Genomic DNA, 20,940 nt, shown 5'->3' on the forward strand with positions numbered 1-20,940 from the left:
ATAAGTGTCTTATTGGATCTTCCCTCAACCTTCTAAACTTTAATGAATACAATCCCAGGATCCTCAGCTGATCATCATATGTTAGGCCTCCCATTCCAGGGATCATTCATGTGAATTTCCACTAGTCATGCTCCTGTACCAGTATGTCCTTCATGAGGTGTGGGCCCAATATTGGACACAGTATTCTAAATGGGCCTAACTAGAGCTTTATACAGTGTCAGAAGCACATCGCTGCTTTTATATTCCAACCCTCTTGCAATAAGTAAATAAATTGATGAAGGGCTTACGCCTGAAATGTCGACTCGCTTGCTCCTTGGATGCGGCCTGACTGCTGTACTTTTCCAGCGCCGCACTTTTCGACTCTGATTCTCCAGTATCTGTGGTCCTCACTTTGCCCTAGTAGTTGTCATAGTAGGTTTGTGGACTGTCATGATATCCACAGATAGGATGAGGCTGCATCTATGCTGATGACAATATGGGGGAGTGGTTAAGGAGTAAAGTGATAGGTGGGCAGAGAAAGACAGTTGGGCATACAAAATGATAAATAATGGTAAGCAAGGAAGGAAAAAAAACCTGCTAATCGGGATCATAAGTAGATGGAAATGGGTTGCCTGTGCTGAAAGAAGCTCATGTTAGACAAGGGTAGGTAAAAGGTATGGCATTGTGCTGACATCAAGACTGCCTGCTACTATTCTTGTGGCTTCAACTGTCTCTGCTCTATCTCAGACCATCTGCTGAAATCCTCATCTGTGCCCCCATTACAAATTATATTAACAATTTAGACTTTGGAATCAAAACCATAATTTCTAAATGGATCAAATGTAGAAGTGTGGGACAATGGGCAGCAAGATTCTGGTAATTCCCTGGTCCATTGTAATCCTTTCTGCTCCAGCCCAGGTTGTCTTTGGTCAACCTGTTTTTGTTTTTAACGTCCGGTCATATCTATTCTACTGCCATTCTGGCTGAGGTATAGCTGGTTGATAAGACTTAGATACTGCAGTCTCAAGTTGTGTCTCCATCACAATGGACAGATGCCTCTGACCAGGGTCCGGTCTTTTTCTTCATTAGTGATGTCTCTCAATGCCATACCCAGGATCTTGATTATGCAATGTTGGTCTAAGATGTTTTACTTCGGTGACACCTTTGCTATTATGTTCCATATCTTACCAGCATGGATTGCAGGTGACACTGCAAAGGGCACCTAGGGTTGCAACTTGTCGGCAATGATGACAATGTTAGAAGCCCAAACCATGTGAACCATTTAAGGGGAAGCTGACATTTTATTTTAAGATATTTGCTCATGGGAAGTGGGCATTGCCAGCATAAATTGCCTATTCCTAATGGCCCTTGAAAGACAGTAATGAGTTGCTGCCTGAACTGCTGCTGTCATTGGAATACAGTATGAGGGTGCCTACAATGCTGTTAAGAAGGGAACATCAGGAATTTGACGCAGTGACAGTAAAGCAACAGTCATATATTCCCAAGTCAGGATGGTATGGGGCTTGGAATGGAATTTGCAGGTGGTAATTTTACCATGTATCTGCTGCCCTTATCCTTCCAGCTGGTAGATGTTTGGTCCAGGTTGCTGTCTGCTGAGCCTTTGGTAGGTTACTATGCTGCATTTTGTAGTTGTTACATGCTACTGCACATTGGTGGTGATGGAGGGGGGTGGATGGAGAGGCAATCAAACTGCAAGCTTTTCTCCTGGTGTCAAGCTTCTTGTGTTACAGCTGTACCTATTCAATTAAGTGGAGAATATTCCTTCACATTCCTGACTTGGCCTTCTAGAGGCAGGCTCCTGGAGCACATTTGGTCATGGCATGTTCCCAGCCTCTAACCTGCGTTTGTATTTTGTATGGCGAGTTCAGATTTTGGTCAGTGGTAATCCCCAAGATATTGATTGCAAGGACTTCAGCAAGTGTACTGCCACTGAACATCAAAGAAAGATGGCTGGCTTCATTATTGCTGTAGATGGTCGTCATCTGGCACTTGGGTGGAGTAAATATTACCCGCCAGTTAAGAGCAGAAGATATATTGGCCCATTGAGTCTGCTCTGCCTTTCAATCATGGCAGGTATATCAACAGCCCAAGCCTGCATGATGGAGACAGTGAGGACTGCAGATGCTGGAGGTCTGAGGAGCAGGAAAATCTTCATTTTGGACCAGAGCCCTTCATCAGGAATGAGGGTGCCCATTCCTAATGAAGGGCTCTGGCCAGAAACGTTGATTTTCCTGCTCCTCGGATGCTGCCTGACCTGCTGTGCTTTTCCAGCAACACACTGTCAAGCCTGTATGATGCCCAGGCCTTGCTGCATATGCATCCAAGCAATTTGAGTGCTTGAGGAGTTATGAGTGGTGCTGAATATTGTGCAGTCATCAAATAATTTACTACTGACCTGATGTTGGAGGGAAAGTCACTGATTAAACACCTGGAGGTAATTGGGCCAGGACACCACCGTTAAGAGCTCCTGGAAATGTTGAAATGCTGGAATTTGAATCTGTATGCAGTAAAAGTAAGACTGTTAACTGGAAGCTACAATAAGCCAGCTTCTATGCAGACAGGTGATGTGTGTGGCATTTATTCAGTATCTAGAAGCTGAATTAAAATAGAAGGGTGAAAGCTTACAGATGAAACAACATTGAATCTAACTTTGCCCTTGGAGGGATAATGATGTAATTGCCCTTCCATTTTAAGGAGTAGCACAAAAGTGTGTTACAAATGTTGCTATCCTTAAGTTTACTGTCCTAAACTAGATTGAAACTAAGTCCAAACTAGATGAACTAAGGACCTAGTTAAATTTTTCTCTTTGATTAAGTGTTTAATCACTCCTCCTAATGCCTCCTTTGGTTCAGTGTTAGCTTTTGCTTGAATACTCTTTTGTGTGAAATGAACTGTCTTGCTACATTATCAGTCCAATACAAATGGGGAGGTGATGATGTAGTGATAATGTCACTGAATTAGTGACCCACAACAAAGATGAATTTTCTGAGGATGTTGGTACAAATCCCACCGTGGCTGACAGTGAAATTTAAATTCAATAAAAAAACTGGAATAGAAAAGAAGTTAACGTAATTGTGACCACTTAACCATTGGATTGTTCTTAAAAACAAAATTTGGTTCACTCATCAATTATCCCTACCTGGTTCCACAGCAATGTGTTAGATTCTTAACTGCCCTGTGGGCAATAAATACTGATCTAGCCAGCGATCCCAAATCCCATAAGTAAATAAAGAGCATAGAGTTTTGTATTGCATAATTTTTGTGGCTAAGGACCAGGAAATTTTCCAAATGATCAGAACAATGTCATCTTCCGTCGGCTATGTAGAAGTAAAATGGTTCACTGTGTGCGCGCCTGGGTTAGGGTGTGACCAGAACAGGAGGAGTGGATGGAATTGGCCATTGTTTTGTTTATTGATCTGTGTTCAGTTACACCTTCTGGATTATATGAAGTCAAATGAGTAATGTCACATAAAAATTACCACTTAAGTGAAGTTATAGAGAGGACTGCATTGTCGTGGAGAAGAAAATCAGAAATTCACAGTTACTAATCTCAAAAACAGCATTTTTGTTTGCAAGTCCCATTTTTATTCTTTTAATTACAGTTACTTAAAATAATCCATCACCTCCACAATTAAATTGTCAGTACAATTGTATGTAACACTTGGCCTGCCACTGCACTGTATATGTGTTGAACCAATTTGAATGTAGTCCTGTCTGTGTTTTTAATTTCCTGACCCATTTCCCGTTCTACATTTCAGCTTGTAGTTATGCTGGCAGATGTGGAATTCCATTAGCTGGGCCCCCCACTTCCACTGCCTCAATATGCCTTATCCCCTTGCCAGCCAAATATTGAAGTTGTCATCATAAGGAAAACGTAGGCACCTTGAGCTTGTTTTATCTTTCATTGAGGCCATGGCTGATCTAACTCCATCCTCTTTGCCCCAGGGTTGTTCATGCCTTCAGCTAAAAGAAACATAGGAATCTCAGATTTAAAAATTAACAATTGACCTAGCAGAAAATAAATGGAACTCTGTCATCACTGAATGCACGTACCATTTCACTTGGAACATTGGAACTCTACAGAGTTGAGGAGCATTGACTAACTTATTTATTCTAGGGGTATTGGACCTGCCAGCAGTGATCCACAAATCCATCTCGAAGGTTCATGATCTCTCTGACCTTCAAACCTGATATGCAGTAGGTTTGTCACCTGAGCCAAAGTTTGTTAAATTTAAAGTTGAAGTTCCAAAGCGTATAGTTGTTTCAAATTTCTTACTCTTTGATGTCTAAACTTAAGATGTTCATGTTTGCTTGGTGGTAGAATTCTGACCTGAGTTAATAAATAAGAGGCAAAGTCCCACAACAAAGGCTGTGCCACAAAATCTAGCCTGACAAGCCACTCTCGTGCTGCACAATTGGAGGTGACATCATTGTGCAGTTAAACTGAGTCTTCACTTCCTCCGCTGGGTGGATGTTAAAGATTCCATGACGATGTGTCATACGAGAAAAGGGGCAGTTCTTCTTCCCACCCCCCTCCCCACACAAACACATACATTGTTGAATGTTTATCTCTCAATAGACGTAAGTAAAAGAGATTATCTGGCCATTTATCTTATTGCAGTCTTTGTCGATGCTGTATGTAGAAATTGGCCACTGCATATGCCACGTTTTTACATGAGCAGTGATCGCACTTCAAACATTGTAACTGAACACAGGAAGTGCTGGAGAAACAGCAGATCTTGCAGCATCTCACATATGTGGAGAGACAAACAGTTAACATTTCTGAAATCCAGTGACTGTGACAGAGTCATAGAGCACAGAACAGATCCTTTGGACCAACTTATCCACACTGACCAGACATCTCAATCTGACCTAGTCCCATTTGCCAACATTTGGCCCATTTCCCTCTAAACCCTTCCTGTTCATATACCCATCCATGTGCCTTTTAAATGTTATAATTATACCAGCCTTCACCACTTCATCTGGCAGCTCATTCCATACACGCACCACCCACTTTAAAAAAGTTAAACTTCTGGTCCTTTTTAAATCTTTCCCCTCTCACCTTAAGCCTATGCCTTTAGTTTTAGACACCCCCAGCCTTCAAAAAAGACCTATTCTTCAGAACTATTGCCAAAACTGCTGAGTTTTTTTTAGTAATTTCTGGGTTTTTTCCCTGACCTTTAATATGCACAGTGTTTTGCTCAAGTTATCATTTGTCTATAAAATACCTTGAGACAACCTGTAATTGTGGAAGTCATGATAGAAGCGTAAGTCTTTTATCCTTCTCTAAGTTGGCTATTGCTTGTGACTTGAGAGGGTTGAAGCCAGGGAAGTAGCTGTCTTATACCATGTCTTTGAAGCATTTAACTAAAGGCAAAATACTGCAGATACTTGAAATCTAAAGCAAACACAGAAAGTGCTGGAGAAGCTCAGCAGAGCTGGTAGCATCTGTGGCGAGAGAAGTGGAGTTAGCATTTCAAGTCAATCCTGAAGAAGAGACACACCATACTCAAAATGTTAATGCTGTTTCTTCCGTGAGATGTTGAATACTGTTGCTGGGTTACAGGTTAGCACAAGTGCCACAGTGGAGGCTGATGTTCAGGAGTATACCACAGGGATTGGTAATAGGTCCCGTATTGTTTGTGATATGTATAAATGTTGTCGATGAGAATGTGTGGGGGCTGATAAGTTTGCAGATGACTTGAAGATTGTCCAGGTGGTTGACAATGAGCCAGAAAGTATCCGGTTACAGGAAGATGTAGACTAACTAGTCAGATCAGTGGTAGAATTAAACTCTTATAAGTGTGAGGTGATGCATTTGGTAGAAGTAACAAGGCAAGGGAGTACTTGATGAATGGCATGATGCTTAAAAGCTCAGAGGAACAAAGGGATCTTTGTGTGTTGGTCCACAAATCCCTGAAGGTGGCAAGGCAGGTTAATAGTGCAGTTAAGTCATATGGAGATCTGCCTTTATCAGTCAAGGCATGGATTATAAGAGTAGGCAGGCCATGTGGAGCTGTACAGGCCACAACTAGAGGTCTAGTCACTGTACTGTAGAAAGGATGTGATTGCCCTGGAGAGGTTACAGGGGAATTTCCTGGGACAGAATGGATTAGCTATGAAGACAAAGGCTGGACAAGCTTGGAAACAAAAACAGAAGTTGTCAGAAAAGCTCAGCAGGTTTGGTAGCATCTGTGAAGAGAAATCAGAGTTAATTCTGGGGAAGGGTTACCAGATCCAAAATGTTAACTCTGATTTCTCTTCACAGATGCTGCCAGAGATCTGCTGAACTTTTCCAGCATCTTCTGTTTTTGTTTCTGATTTACAGCAACTGCAGCTCTTTCAAATTTTATTTGGATAAGTTTGGGTTGTTTTCTTTGAAGCAGAGAAGGTTGGGGGAGACTGATAAAGGTGTATAAGATTATGAGGGGCATGGAGAAAGTGAGGACTGCAGATGCTGGAGATCAGAGCTGAAAATGTGTTGCTGGAAAAGCGCAGCAGGTCAGGCAGCATCCAATGAACAAAAGAATCGACGTCTGAAGAAGGGCTTATACCCAAAACGTCAATTCTCCTGTTCCTTGGATGCTGCCTGACCTGCTGCACTTTTCCAGCAACACATTTTCAGCTATGAGGGGCATGGGCAGGGCGAATAGAAAGCAGTTGTTCCCCTTAGTTGAAGGGTCAGTAACAAGAGAGCATAATTTTAAGGAAGTTCAGAGGGAATTTGAGGAAGATGTTTTTCGCCCAAAAGGTGACGACCTGGAATGCACTGCCTGGAAGGGTAGTCAAGGTGGGAAACCCCACAACCTTTTACTTGAATGAGTGTTTGAAGTCATAACCTTCAAGTCTATGCACCTGTTGCGAGAAAGTGAATCTTGTGTAGTTTTAGAGATACAGACTTGTAGGACTAAGGGGCTCATCTATATTCTATGAATCTGTGGTTCTAAGTAATGGCTGGGGCAAATGAGTATCGTTTGGGTACCTTTGGGTTATTCAACAAGCTTATCTATAATATTTAATACCATACCTGAATCACACATTCTAAGTCATGCAGCTCCAGATGTAGACCTGTGGGATTTCTCAGTTACAATCATGGCCTGAACGAGAGTCTCATCAGGCTTTAAATAAAATTCTCTGGTCAGTTTTGCTGCACCATGGTTTGACTTGTGTTTTCAGCACCATGGTTAAAAAGAAAACTACAGTGTTTTGTAAAAAAAAAATCTGAAAATCCTAAAGCACTAGCAAGTTTTGAGAAGATTTGTAGCTCAGTTTGGTGATAAGTATATAAGTTAGCTCGCTGAGTTTGAAGGTTTGTTTTCAGACGTTTTGTCACCATACTAGGTAACATCATCAGTGAGAGTTTCCAGTGAAGTGCTAGTAGTATATCCTGCCTCTCTATTTATAGGTCTTGGTTTCTTAAGGTGGGTGATGTCATTTCTGGTTTTCTTTCTTTGAGTTATTTACATTCACCTGACGTCAAATGGATATACATGACTGTAGGTTTGCTCGCTGAGCTGGAAGGTTCATTTCCAGACGTTTCGTCACCCTAGTGGGTAACACCTTCAGTTGGCCTCCGGGCAAAGCACTGCTGATAATTCCTGCTTTCTATTTATATGTTTGGGTTTCTTTGGGTTGGTGATGTCATTTCCTATTCTTTTTCTCGGAATTAAAACATGGTAATTGAGGAAACCTTTAAGAAGCTTTCATAGAGATGAAGGGTCTGCAATTCTAGGGAGGGAATGCAAGTTTTTATTCATGTCATAATAGCAGATTTGGGTGAGCAGTTGGATTCACTGGCTGTCTTCAATAATCCGAATGTCTGTCTTCTAAAGGAATTAATCGAATAGCCCTTTGCAAACCCGTTTGGGCTGAATAGCTTCTTTCTGTGCAGCAAATCTCTGTGATATATTAAGGTTAACCTTGCTTTCTTTTTCATAGATTGCTGTTCACCAAAGTAAAACTGGAATCAGTATGCAGGGGCCCTGATGAAGCTTTGCTCACCTGCAAGCACATGCTTCAGATCTGGAAGTCATGCTACAAACTCACAAACCCCAGGTACGTGAGTGAGAGTACCTAGGTTGAATCTTTGATCTGAGAATATCTAGGAAAACAATGGAATGTGGATAAAGGAAATTAATTAATGCAATTTGTATCATTTTCAAAGAAGAAAATCTAAGGTACCAAATGAAAGATTTGTGCTGGTACATGAAGTTAGGGAGAATAGGTTAACCTGGATGATTGAACTGACAAAACAAAGTCTCAAGGATAGCAGTGTGCTTGTCACATGGGCTCTTTGTTTGGGCTGTCCTTATTTACATTAAAATAGAAAGAATAACAACCTGTACTCATACCATAAATTGTGAATTCTGCCTTTGAGGATGGAACATGTTGCAAAATTGAATTGTGTCTCAGAGTAACCAAGATTCATTGGACTCCTGACTGATGGCTATCATTCTTAATGATGCTTTCATGTTCTTGAGGCACTGCCTACTCTTTTGGGAGTCTGCACAACTAATAGTGTGGAATGTAAACTTGGATGGAAGTTTTAAATTTGTTACAAGAGCTTGCATTTATATCGTATCTTTCACTAACTGATAGTTCACATTCATTGATACACCTTTGAAATAGTTGGTGTTATAATGTACAGAAATTAAGGTAAATTTTTACAGAGTAAGATCCCACCTCTAGCAGTGAAATAAATGTCAAACAGTGAATTTAATTTTGACAAGCACACAAAACGGTAACAGTGTGATGACCTTCCGTCCGTTTTTACCTCGACTGAAGTTGGATTTTTAGTAATGATTGTTGAGGAATAAATATTGACCATGATACTAACCCCTTCTGTTATATACCAGAATGTCAGGTGGTGAAAGATAAAATTGGACATATGATTATAGAATTGCATGAAGATTACTTCCAATGAAACATATTGCAAGCTTGCTGTTTGTTTTAAACCTAGGGACCACGATTTTAGTCTGTTCCCATTTTATAGGAGCAGGTGTGATTTCCCAGATGGTGCACGCTACCTTCACACAACCTAATAGAATTAATATATAAATAATGCACTTTTCTTTGAATGATGCCATGGGACATTTTTTAAGTATCCACCTGAGAATGCATCGTTTATATCTCAGCTGAAAGATGACACCTCCGCCCAGTGGATTGAACAGCATCTATATAAAGGTCATCAGATTACTGTATTGTTTTAATGGCACCCTTCAATCAACTAATGAATCCTATTCATAGAATTGACTTAAACAAAGAGGATAAAGCACAGAGGTCTAGAATGCAGATCTATTAAACTCTGTTACAATGAAATTTAAAAATACAGGAAATGCTGGAAACACACAGCAGGATATTGGCATCTGTGAAGAGTTCAGGCAGTCAATGCCTGACAGAGGCCCAACCAGAAATGTTGACCCATCTGTTGTCTCTGTGGGTGTTGACTGACCTGCTGTTTGGTTTCTAGTCCTGATTTGCAGCACTTGCAGTTTTTGCATTATTTGTTTTTTCTACACACTGTAGGGAATCTAAAGAATGAATAGTAAGGTTCATTCCAAAGGAGCAGTTTTTAACCATGATGTAACAGCGTTACATTGGGCCATTAGACCAGTTAACCCATTGAAGCAGTTCTGCCTTTCCATTAGATTATATTTGATCTGTACATTGGATTCATTGCCCTACTTTGCAAAATGACCATATACCCAATAAAAATCTGTTGATCCCTATTTTGAAATTATGCAACTCTCGCATTCGCAGCATTTTTGAGGATAGGGTTCCATATTTCCATCACCTTTTGTGTGAAAACATACTTTCTGATGTAGGTGCTATAATAGTGATGTTGGTGATGAGTTTCAGTGTTTTAATTTGGTATGTCATTTGGAGAAGTGCTTGCAGGTAATCATGTTCCCATGCACCTGCTGGTCTTGTTTTTCAGTTAGTAGACATTGCAGGAATGGGAGGTGCTGTCAAAAGACCCTTGGCAAATTGTTCCATGGTGCCCTTGTAGATGGCATACATTGTTGCTGCATGTGATAATTGTGGAGGGAGTGAATGATGAAGGCAGTGCATGAAGTGTTAGAGCACATTGATTCTCAAAGCCAGGAAAATTAATTTGCATTTGCATCTTTTTCTCTAATGTGCAGATGTCTCCTGTTTGAGTTATACAGGCTTGAAATTTGATGGCCTCTTTGCTGGATAAACATGGGACTCAGGCTTATGGGTTCCTACAGGAAAGTGGAGATGTGATCACAAACAGACCAACTATGATTGTTAGATGGTGGATCTTGAAGGGCCAAATAACCTACTCCTATTCCTAACTGGTATGTTATTAATACCAACTTACATTTATGAGCTCCCTTGGACATAGCAACAAGTCTGAAGATGCTTCACAGAAACATGATTAGTTGGAATTTAACATCAAAGCACATCGGTAGCTACTAGGACAAACCTTGATTAAAGTAGTAGATACTAAGGATTACCTTAAAGGAGGAGAGTGAGGCAGAGTCATCCAAGAATGTAGACCCTTAGTCTTAGAGTCTTAAAAGCTGAAGGCAGGAGTGACAGTGTTGAACAGTTAATATTGGGAATACACAAAATGGAAAGAATTCAAGGCGTACAGAGAAGATTGTGGGGCTTGAATAGGTTACAGAGATGCTCCTTGGAGTAATTTACTATTTTAAATGCACTAATCAATGTGTGTTGTTGGTAGTGCTGTCCAGTTTTTATTAATTCACACAATGTAACCATTGCTGTCTAAACCAGCATTTATTCCTAATTATCCCGAGGGCAGTTAAGAGTCTGGAGTCACATATCTTTTCAAAACTGAACTTGTCTTTAGATCATAAGACACGGAGGCCAGATCAGGAAAGCTGCAATTTCCTTCCCAAAGGGACATGAGTGAAATAAATGAGCTTTTCCATATTTAAACTCAAAAGATTTTAAATCAAATTCTAGATTTTTATTGAATTCAAATTCCTCCATGGCAGGATTCAAACACAATTCTCAGAACATTACTAGGGTCACTAGATTAATTGTCTAGTGATGATACCACTAGGCTATTGCCTCTCCTAATATCAGTGGTCCAAAAGTTATGGCCTGCATGTAGCTTTCACCACCAGTTCACAGAGATACCGGACCTGTGATCTCAAAGTAACTTGGAGAAAGCAGGACCCTTAGGCTATCCTCCCAAGATTGAGTCCATAAAGTAAGAGGTCCCTTAAGTGCAAGCCAGATTGGCCCATAGAATGGGAAATGTCAGATAACCTGTTCGTGAATCCACTGTATTATTTGATCCTGACCAAATAAGTCCCAGCTTCAAAGCTGCGTGCCTGGTATATTGAAGTAACCAGAGATGACAACAGATGCCTATTGATAGATATTTAAATAAATAATATTGTTAAAACCTCTGCTAGCAGAAAATTTAAAAGCAACCAGTTTACAGGCACTATATGAAACTTTCATTTGAGGAACAAGGAGCCCTGGGGATAAAGACTTGTACTGACTGTTATTCAGGAAAGATATGCACTTGGCTTAAACGGATGAATAGGTATAAGCTGTTTGGGGATCACAGTGGAATTTACACACAGGTTTACATGCTGGTATAGATGTACTTGTCTGAAGAATCGCTCTGCTGCAAATAAGTCACAACTTAACTCCAGTTGAGAGATTAACCAATTCAGTTCCATCATTCTAAATCATCTTTTATCAGTCATTTTCTGCTTCTGTTGGAATATAATTTTTTGCTACAGTTGGAATAAAAGGGTAAAAGATGGAGAGATTAGGTAATGCTGGGAAGGACACTGTGCCCTCGTGGCATACCTGATGGAAATCATAGAATCTGATGGAGAAAATAGAGGCTCTAAGCAATCCTTTGATCATCATTAGATTTGAAAGTTCTGACAAGGAAAATGAGTAACACCTACCCGATCGTGATTTGAGAGCCATGTTTGAAACTTTAGAAAGTCAGGCCTGATCCTGTCCACTCCTGACCTGGTGAAACAAGCAGGGTATTGTATGTTTGTTTGACTATGAACAAAGGCATCACCACTGAGCCTTACCCACTCTTTCCCTGGCAACTGGACAGTAGTGAAGCAAGCCTGGTAGTGTTTGGATCTAGTGAGCTACCAGAACCTTTCAATGATGATTCATTTAACAGCTAGTTTAGTGTTGAAGTGTTGATCTTCTGCTTCAGTAATCCTAAACAAGCTTATTGTGAACATGAATCACTAAATTCTAACTTTAGTGTACTTAAAATATGTGAAATATGTTCCCTCACTTAATGCATAACTAACTGCAAATATTACATAGAATATGCAGCGAGAAGCAAGCCAATTAACTCAACTGCTCCAAGTTCTTGTTTAAGCTTCACACAAGCCCCCTCCAGCTTACTTCCTCTAGTTCTTACAACATATCCATGTAATCCCTTCTCTCTCACATGATTATCTAGGTTTGTCTTAAATTAATCTACGGTATTTGCCTCAAGTCCTCCCTGGAGTCATGTATTTCACATTCTACTCATTCTCTGGGTAAACAAATTTCTGAATTCCTAATTGGACATCTTGCAATTATGTTTATGACCCCCAATTTTGGTATCAACCAAACTGCAATTTGAAATTATCCATATTTACCGTATCAAACCTATCACAAATTTTAAAGGAAACTATCCAGTTATCCCGCACCCTTTTTTTCAAGGCTCAAGCTTTCTTGATAAGTGTAACCTATCAGTTTTATATTTCCAGGAGTTTAGTCTTTAATGCAGCACTTGTTGTCTTGTCACATCATAGACCCATGTGCTCGACTTAACGCCCTATTCATCCATTTAATTTTTCTTTTGATTATTCCATTCTGGCAGATTGGCCAGAACCTTGTGGCAGTGATGAGGTGTTGACCGTTGACTTGAAAGCTCTGCATTTATTCTTTTTAGGAAGGTCCACTGTGTATTGTTCTACAGGAGCACGTGACAGGCCTGCAGTGGAGCTTGGTCTGGGATCAAGAATCCTGATGACTGAATTCCAACATGCCAGGGTGTGGTGGACAATCAGAAGCCAGCAGCTCCATTGATTGCCTGTGGCGCCACTGGGGCAATAGCTGCTGTAATATGGCACCCACCTGGGGCGAACTGTCAGGTCTGGATTCAGGAAGGCAGTGATTGTACTTGGAGTGAAATCATGAGAACGAGGTTGACATCAAAAGTGCAGGGCTTTTGACACATACCCTGGATCTTTGCATTGATAGGTCCCTCTTTCTGGCACTGTGCCATTGTCAGTATCGCATTCCCCATTATAGTCACCCTATCTTGCTTCTTCACCTCCTCTTGTACCCTTTAGTGACAACTGAAGCAAGTGCTAATTTTAGAAAATCTTTCAACAAGAAGGATATACATTCCTTCATTCAATTTTGCATCAATTGTGGCTTGGACCAAAGCAAGACAGATTTTGAATGACAGGGATGGTGTAACAAAGCATTTTTTTTTCCCAACTAAGTAAATGACAATGCACTCATGGGGAATCCACAAGGAAAAGACAATGCTAAACCCAGTTTACAGAGCTGCTCATTAGTACTACATCCAGAACCAATCAAGTGAGGAAAGACAGACTCGGAACACAGTACAAGAATTGAGAGCCGGTTGAACTTAATGGAGAGGCCCATAACTCAGAACAAAGTGTCTTTTTCTTTTATCTTTTACAAGCCGATGCTGAAAAATATTGGAAATCAAAATTATTCTGCATTTTACTTTGAATGAAGCTCCTCAGCTGGAACAGTGAGAATGCGTGTGGGCCCTGAAAAATATAAGGAAACCGATTAACTTTTTAAGGGGTCACTGCTTTATTGAAAAGATAAATTTCTTTGTAATCAAACACTACGATGATGACTGAGGTTAAATTGGTGGGAAAATTGTATTTCAGACCAATGTGCACAGATATTCAAGCTTATCTCCATTACATAGGATTACATGGAATATATTATGATCCCCAGCTGATGGTATTACTGGAGAGTCAGATTCCACAGTGAAAGTGGCATAATATGCCATATGTTTAACTTTTCCAACGTGATTACCATGGTGGTCAGTGGTTGAGCCGATTCAATTGAGGCTATAAGTGTATCTTTAACAAAAGAAATTGAGGGTTATTGCACAAAACAAAAGAAATAAGTATATATGTTCCAAGGAAAGTATCATTCACAGTAAAAAAGAAGATTCAACCTTTTTATTCCTCAGCAATATCCTTGACAGACATTCAATCCCAGTGAAGTATCACTTCTGTCTTCACTTTAAAACATCTTGCTGAACTGTTGAGGTCCAAAGCATTTATTTTTGGTGACTTACTGTATATTCATCAGAAGTATTCTGTATCACAGTCTTTTGCCAAGACATACACAGTACATTGCTAATTCATTTACTTTTTTTGACTGAACGCGAAGAAATAAAATCAAGGATTTTGGTTACCTTTAAGTTGCTAAACAATATATCTCCTGTTTGCATCTTCTTAGAATAGAATCCCTATAATGTGGAAACGGGCCATTTGGCCCAACAAGTCCAACCCGACCCTCCAAAGAGTAACCCACCCAGATCCATTCCCCTACCCTATTGTTCTATATTTACTCCTGACTAATGCACCTAACCTACACATCCCTGAACACTGTGGGCAATTTAGCATGGCCAGTTCACCTAACCTGCACATCTTTGGATTGTGGGAGGAAACCCATGCAGACACGGCGAGAATGTGCAAACTCCACACGGACAGTCGCCTGAGGCTAGAATCAAACCTGTGTCCCTGGTGCTGTGAGGCAGCAGTGCTAACCACTGAGCCACCATGCCACCCAGTTCTTCTCTGAACTGCAACCTGCAGCCTTCCTAACTGTTTTTTCACTTCTGTCCTACTTTCTTTTATCATGTATTTCTCTCGTTTATATGTGCATGCAACATACAGCTAGGAGCAAGAGTATGCCACTTGGCCCCTCAAATGTGCTCCAGTATTCTTTAAGATTGTGAGGAAGGGTCACCAGACCCATAACATTAACTCTGACTTCTCTTCACAGGTGCTGGCTGACCTACTGAACTTTTCCAGCAACTTCTGTTTTTGTTTCTGTTTTACAGCATCCACAGTTCTTTCAGTTTTCATTAAGATTGAGGCTGTTTTGATTAATCCACATTTCAGCCTACCCTCATAACCTTACACCACTTGCTTATCAAGAATCTTTCACCCCTTTCTGTGAAAACTAGATCCAAAAACTTACCCTTCATGCAAAAAAAATTGTCCTCATTTATATTTTAAATGGGTGACCCCTCTTATTAAATAGTGATTTCCAGTTCTAGATTCTACCAACAAAAGAAACGTTATTTTCACATCCACCATGTCAAAATCTTCAGGATCTTTCATGTTCCAATGAAGTTGACTCTGTCTTCTGAATTCCAGCAGATACAAGCCTAGCTTGTCCAACCATTCCTTATAAGACAACTTGCCCATTCCGGATATTACACTCACCAACCTTCAGTGAAGGGTCCAGCATATTTCCATCCATCCTTAAATAAGATCAAGAACGTACAGAATGCTCCAGATGCTGTCTCACCAGTGCCTTCTAACTGAAGCTTAACCTCCCTTTTTTTGAATTTTATTCCCCTCCCAATAAATGATCTCATCCTAATTATTTGCTGTACCTGCGTATTAATCTTCTGCAATTCCTGAATGAGGACCTCCTGATTCTTGTGCATCTCAGAGCAATTGTGTCATCTACTCTCTGGTATGCATCAGAAATATAAACCATATACATTTCAGTTATCTCAGGTGCATGAGAGTGATCATCACTGCTGACTTTGCAAACTCCTGCAAATCCCGTTACAGGATAAGTGTACCAATGTGAGCATCCTCTTGCAGGTCATTATCCCCAGTATCAACCCAGGGTGCAGGTGCATAGTTTCTTGAAAGTAGAGTCACAGGTAGACAGAGTGGTGAAGACGGCATTTGGTACACTTACCTTCGTTGATCAGAACATTGAGTGTAGGAGTTGGGACATCATGTTATGGCTGTGCAGGACATGGGTGAGGCTTTTTGAATATGGTGTACAGTTCTGGTTTCCCTTCTATAGTTGTTAAACTTGAGGGTGCAGAAAACGTTTACAAGGATGTTGCCGGGATTGAAGAGTCTGGGTTATAAGGAGAGGCTGAATAGGCTGGGTCTATTTTCCCTGTAGTGTCAGAGGCTGAAGGGTCATCTTATAGATGTTTACAAAGTCATGAGGGGCATGGCTAGGGTGAATATATTGTGGGAGTCCAAAACTAGTGGGCATAGGTTTAAGATGAGAGGGCATGGATTTAAAAAGGACCTGAGGATCAACGTTTTCATGTAGAGGGTGGTGCATGTCTGGAACGAGTTCCTACTGGAAGTGGTGGAGGTGGGTACAATTGCAACATTCAGATGGCATCTGAGTGAGTATACGAATAGGAAAGATTTAGAGAGATAGAGGTCAAATGCTGGTAAATGGGACTAGATCAGATTGGAATGTCTGGTCAATGAGCAAACAAGTTGGACCGAAGGATCTGTTTCTGTGCTGTAATACTCTGGCCATGCATTACCAGCTGCAATGGGCAAGTTGCCTTGTCTGCATGCCCAAAACCAGACTTCCTGAGCGAGTGCTGTACCCTGAGCTGCTCAGTGGTAAGCAATCACTAGAGTGGCGATGGAATTTGCACAAACACATTTTTGTAAGCCTCCCTATACGAATGCAATATCCCCACTGAAATGAGAATCGCTTGCCCGAGAATGTACAAATTGGAGGAAGAACATCCATGAAGGCGCCAACTACTTTGAGCATCATTGGGTGAAGCATGTAGATATAAAGCACAAACAGCAGAAAGAGCGCACAGATTCCAAAGCGTCACACCTACCACCTCATCAAGCTCCTCCTGCCCCACCTGTTGAAAGGTCTGTAGCTCCACGATTGAACTGTTGAGTCACCATAAATGCCATCTCTGGATTAGTAGTGCTGGAAGAGCACAGCAGTTCAGGCAGCATCCAAGGAGCTTCGAAATCGACGTTTCGGGCAAAAGCCCTTCATCAGGAATAAAGGCAGTGAGCCTGAAGCGTGGAGAGATCAGCTAGAGGAGGGTGGGGGATGGGGAGAAAGTAGCATAGAGTACAATGGGTGAGTGGGGGAGGGGATGAAGGTGATAGGTCAGGGAGGAGAGGGTGGAGTGGAGAGGTGGAAAAGGAGATAGGCAGGTCGGACAAGTCCAGACAAGTCATGGGGACAGTGCTGAGCTGGAAGTTTGGAACTGGGGTGAGGTGGGGGAAGGGGAAATGAGGAAACTGTTGAAGTCCACATTGATGCCCTGGGGTTGAAGTGTTCCGAGGCGGAAGATGAGGCGTTCTTCCTCCAGGCGTCTGGTGGTGAGGGAGCAGTGGTGAAGGAGGCCCAGGACCTCCATGATCTTGGCAGTGTGGAAGGGAGGGGTTGAAATGTTAGGAAACGGGGCGGTGTGGTTGACTGGTGCGGGCGTCCCGAAGATCTTTCCTAAAGTGCTCTGCTAGGAGGCGCCCAGTCTCCCCAATGTGGAGGAGACTGCATCGGTAGCAACGGATACAATAAATGATATTAATGGATGTGCAAGGAAACCTTTGCTGGATGTGGATGGCTCCTTTAGGGCCTTGGATAGAGGTGAGGGAGGAGGTGTGGGCGCAGGTTTCGCAATTCCTGAGGTGGCAGGGGAAAGTGCCAGGATGGAAGGGTGGGTTGTAGGGGGGCGTGGACCTGACCAGGTAGTCACGGAGGGAACGGTCTTTGCGGAAGGCGGAAAGGGGTGGGGAGGGAAATATATCGCTGGTGGTGGGGTCTGTTTGGAGGTGGCGGAAATGTTGGCAGATGATTTGGTTTATGCGAAGGTTGATAGGGTGGAAGGTGAGCACCAGGGGCGTTCTGTCCTTGTTACGGTTGGAGGGGTGGGGTTTGAGGGCGGAGGTGCGGGATGTGGACAAGATGCGTTGGAGGGCATCTTTAACCACGTGGGAAGGGAAATTGCGGTCTCCAAAGAAGGAGGCCATCTGGTGTGTTCTGTGGTGGAACTGGTCCTCCTGGGAGCAGATACGGCGGAGGCGGAGGAATTGGGAATATGGGATGGCATTTTTCAAGAGGTAGGGTGGGAAGAGATGTAATCCAGGTAGCTGTGGGAGTCGGTGGGTTTGTAAAAAATGTCAGTGTCAAGTCGGTCATCATTAATGGAGATGGAGAGGCCCAGGAAGGGGAGGGAGGTGTCAGAGATGGTCCAGGTAAATTTAAGGTCAGGGTGGAATGTGTTGGTGAAGTGGATGAATTGCTCAACCTCCTCGCGGGAGCATGAGGTGGCGCCAATGCAGTCATCAATGTAGCGGAGGAAGAGGTGGGGAGTGGTGCCGGTGTAATTACGGAAGATCAACTGTTCTACGTAGCCAACAAAGAGACAGGCATAGCTGGGGCCCATACGTGTGCCCATGGCTACCCCTTTGGTCTGGAGGAAGTGGGAGGATTCAAAGGAGAAATTGTTAAGGGTGAGGACCAGTTCGGCCAAACGAATGAGAGTGTCGGTGGAAGGGTACTATTGGGGACGTCGGGAGAGGAAAAAAACGGAGGGCTTGGAGGCCCAGGTCATGTTGGATGGAAGTGTAGAGGGATTGGATATCCTTGGTGAAGATGAGGCATTGGGGGCCTGGGAAACGGAAGTCTTGGAGGAGGTGGAGGGTGTGGGTGGTGTCTCGAACGTATGTGGGGAGTTCCTGGACTAGGGGGGATAGGACAGTGTCGAGGTAGGTAGAGATGAGTTCAGTGGGGCAGGAGCATGCTGAGACAATGGGTCGGCCAGGGTGGTCAGGCTTGTGGATCTTGGGAAGGAGGTAGAACCGGGCAGTGCGGGGTTCCCGGACTATGAGGTTGGAAGCTGTGGGTGAGAGAACAGGACAGGACCAGAACAGGGCAAACAGTACAGACTACAGATTCAAAAACACCAGCAACAGTTCTCCTTCAAGGTCCTCCGCTCCGCAGCAATGCGCCGGCACCTAATTTGCTAGAACTGCTTGGAAGGATTTAAACTAGTAAGGTGGGGGGAGTGGGACCCAGGGAGATAGTGAGGAAAGAGATCGATCTGAGACTGGTATATTTGAGAACAGAAGTGAGTCAAACAGTCAGGGCAGGCAAGGACAAGGTAGGACTAATAAACTGCATTTATTTCAATGCAAGGAGCCTAACAGGGAAGGCAGATGAACTCAGGGCATGGTTAAGAGCATGGGACTGGGATATCATAGCAATTACGGAAACATGGCTCAGGGATGGGCAGGACTGACAGCTTAATATTCCAGGATACAAATGCTACAGGAAGGATAGAAAGGGAGGCAAAAGAGGAGGGGGAGTGGCATTTTTAATAAGAGATAGTATTATAGCTGTGCTGAGGGAGGATATTCCTGGAAATACATCCAGGGAAGTTATTTGGGTGGAACTGAGAAATAAGAAAGGGAAGATCACCTTATTGGGATTGTATTATAGACCCCCTAATAGTCAGAGGGAAATTGAGAAACAAACTCGTAAGGAGATCTCAGCTATCTGTAAGAATAATAGGGTAGTTATGGTCAGGGATTTTAACTTTCCAAACATCGACTGGGACTGCCATAGTGTTAAAGGTTTAGATGGAGAGGGATTTGTTAAGTGAGTACAAGACAATTTTCTGATTCAGTATGTGGATGTACTTACTAGAGAAGGTGCAAAACTTGGCCTACTCTTGGGAAATAAGGCAGGGCAGGTGACTGAGGTGTCAGTGGGGGAGCACTTTGGGGTCAGCAACCATAATTATATTCGTTTTAAAATCGTGATGGAAAAGGATAGACCAAATCTAAAAGTTGAAGTTCTAAATTGGAGAAAGGCCAATTTTGACAGTATTAGGCAAGAACTTTCGAAAGCTGATTGGAGGCAGATGTTTGCAGGTAAAGGAACGGCTGGAAAATGGGAAGCCTTCAGAAATGAGATAACAAGAATCCAGAGAACGTATATTCCTGTCAGGGTGAAAGGGAAGGCTGGTAGGTATAGGGAATGCTGGATGACTAAAGAAATTGAGAGTTTGATTAAGAAAAAGAAGGAAGCATATGTCAGGTATAGACAGGAGAGATCGGGTGAATCCTTAGAGTATAAAGGAAATAGGAGTATACTTAAGAGGGAAATCAGGAGGGCAAAAAGGGGACATGAGGTAACGTTGGCAAATAGACTTGAGGAGAATCCAAAGAGTTTTTACAAATATATTAAGGACAAAAGGGTAACTAGGGAGAGAATAGGACCCCTCAAAGATCAGCAAGGCGGTCTTTGTGTGGAGCCACAGAAAATGGGGGAGATGTAAATGAATATTTTGCATCAGTATTTACTGTGGAAAAGGATATGGAAGATATAGAATGTAGGGAAATAGATGGTGACATCTTACAAAATGTCCAGATTACGGAGGAGGAAGTGCTGGCAGTCTTGAAATGGTTAAAGGTAGATAAATCCTCCAGGAACTGATCAGGTGTACCCAAGAACTGTGTGGGAAGCTAGAGAAGTGATTGCTGGGCCTCTTGCTGAGATATTTGTATCATCGATAGTCACAGGTGAGGTGCCGGAAGACTGGAGGTTGGCAAACGTGGTGCCACTGTTTAAGAAGGGCGGTAAAGACAAGTCAGGGAACTATAGACCGGTGAACCTGACCTCAGCGGTGGGCAAGTTGTTGGAGGGAATCCTGAGAGACTGGATGTACATGTATTTGGAAAGGCAAGGACTGATTCGGGATAGTCAACATGGCTTTCTGCGTGGGAAATCATGTCTCTCAAACTTGATTGAGTTTCTTGAAGAAGTAACAAAGAGGATTGATGAGGGCAGAGCAGTAGATGTGATCTATATGGACTTCAGTAAGGCGTTTGACAAGGTTCCCCATGGGAGACTGATTAGCAAGGTTAG

The 20,940-nt window shown here is 42.3% G+C and overlaps 1 protein-coding gene across 1 annotated transcript in view; it reads left to right on the top strand.

Annotated features, from left to right (window-relative positions):
* ttc7b (tetratricopeptide repeat domain 7B) overlaps nucleotides 1–20,940 on the top strand; it is a 350,185-nt gene that overhangs the window by 199,702 nt on the left and 129,543 nt on the right. The window contains exon 14 of the mRNA XM_072568076.1: nucleotides 7,939–8,055. Coding sequence (XP_072424177.1) covers nucleotides 7,939–8,055 — 117 coding nt within the window. The remainder of the gene's footprint in view (nucleotides 1–7,938; nucleotides 8,056–20,940) is intronic.

This window comes from Chiloscyllium punctatum, chromosome 4 (genome assembly GCF_047496795.1).
Source record: "Chiloscyllium punctatum isolate Juve2018m chromosome 4, sChiPun1.3, whole genome shotgun sequence".
Classification (NCBI taxonomy): domain Eukaryota; kingdom Metazoa; phylum Chordata; class Chondrichthyes; order Orectolobiformes; family Hemiscylliidae; genus Chiloscyllium; species Chiloscyllium punctatum.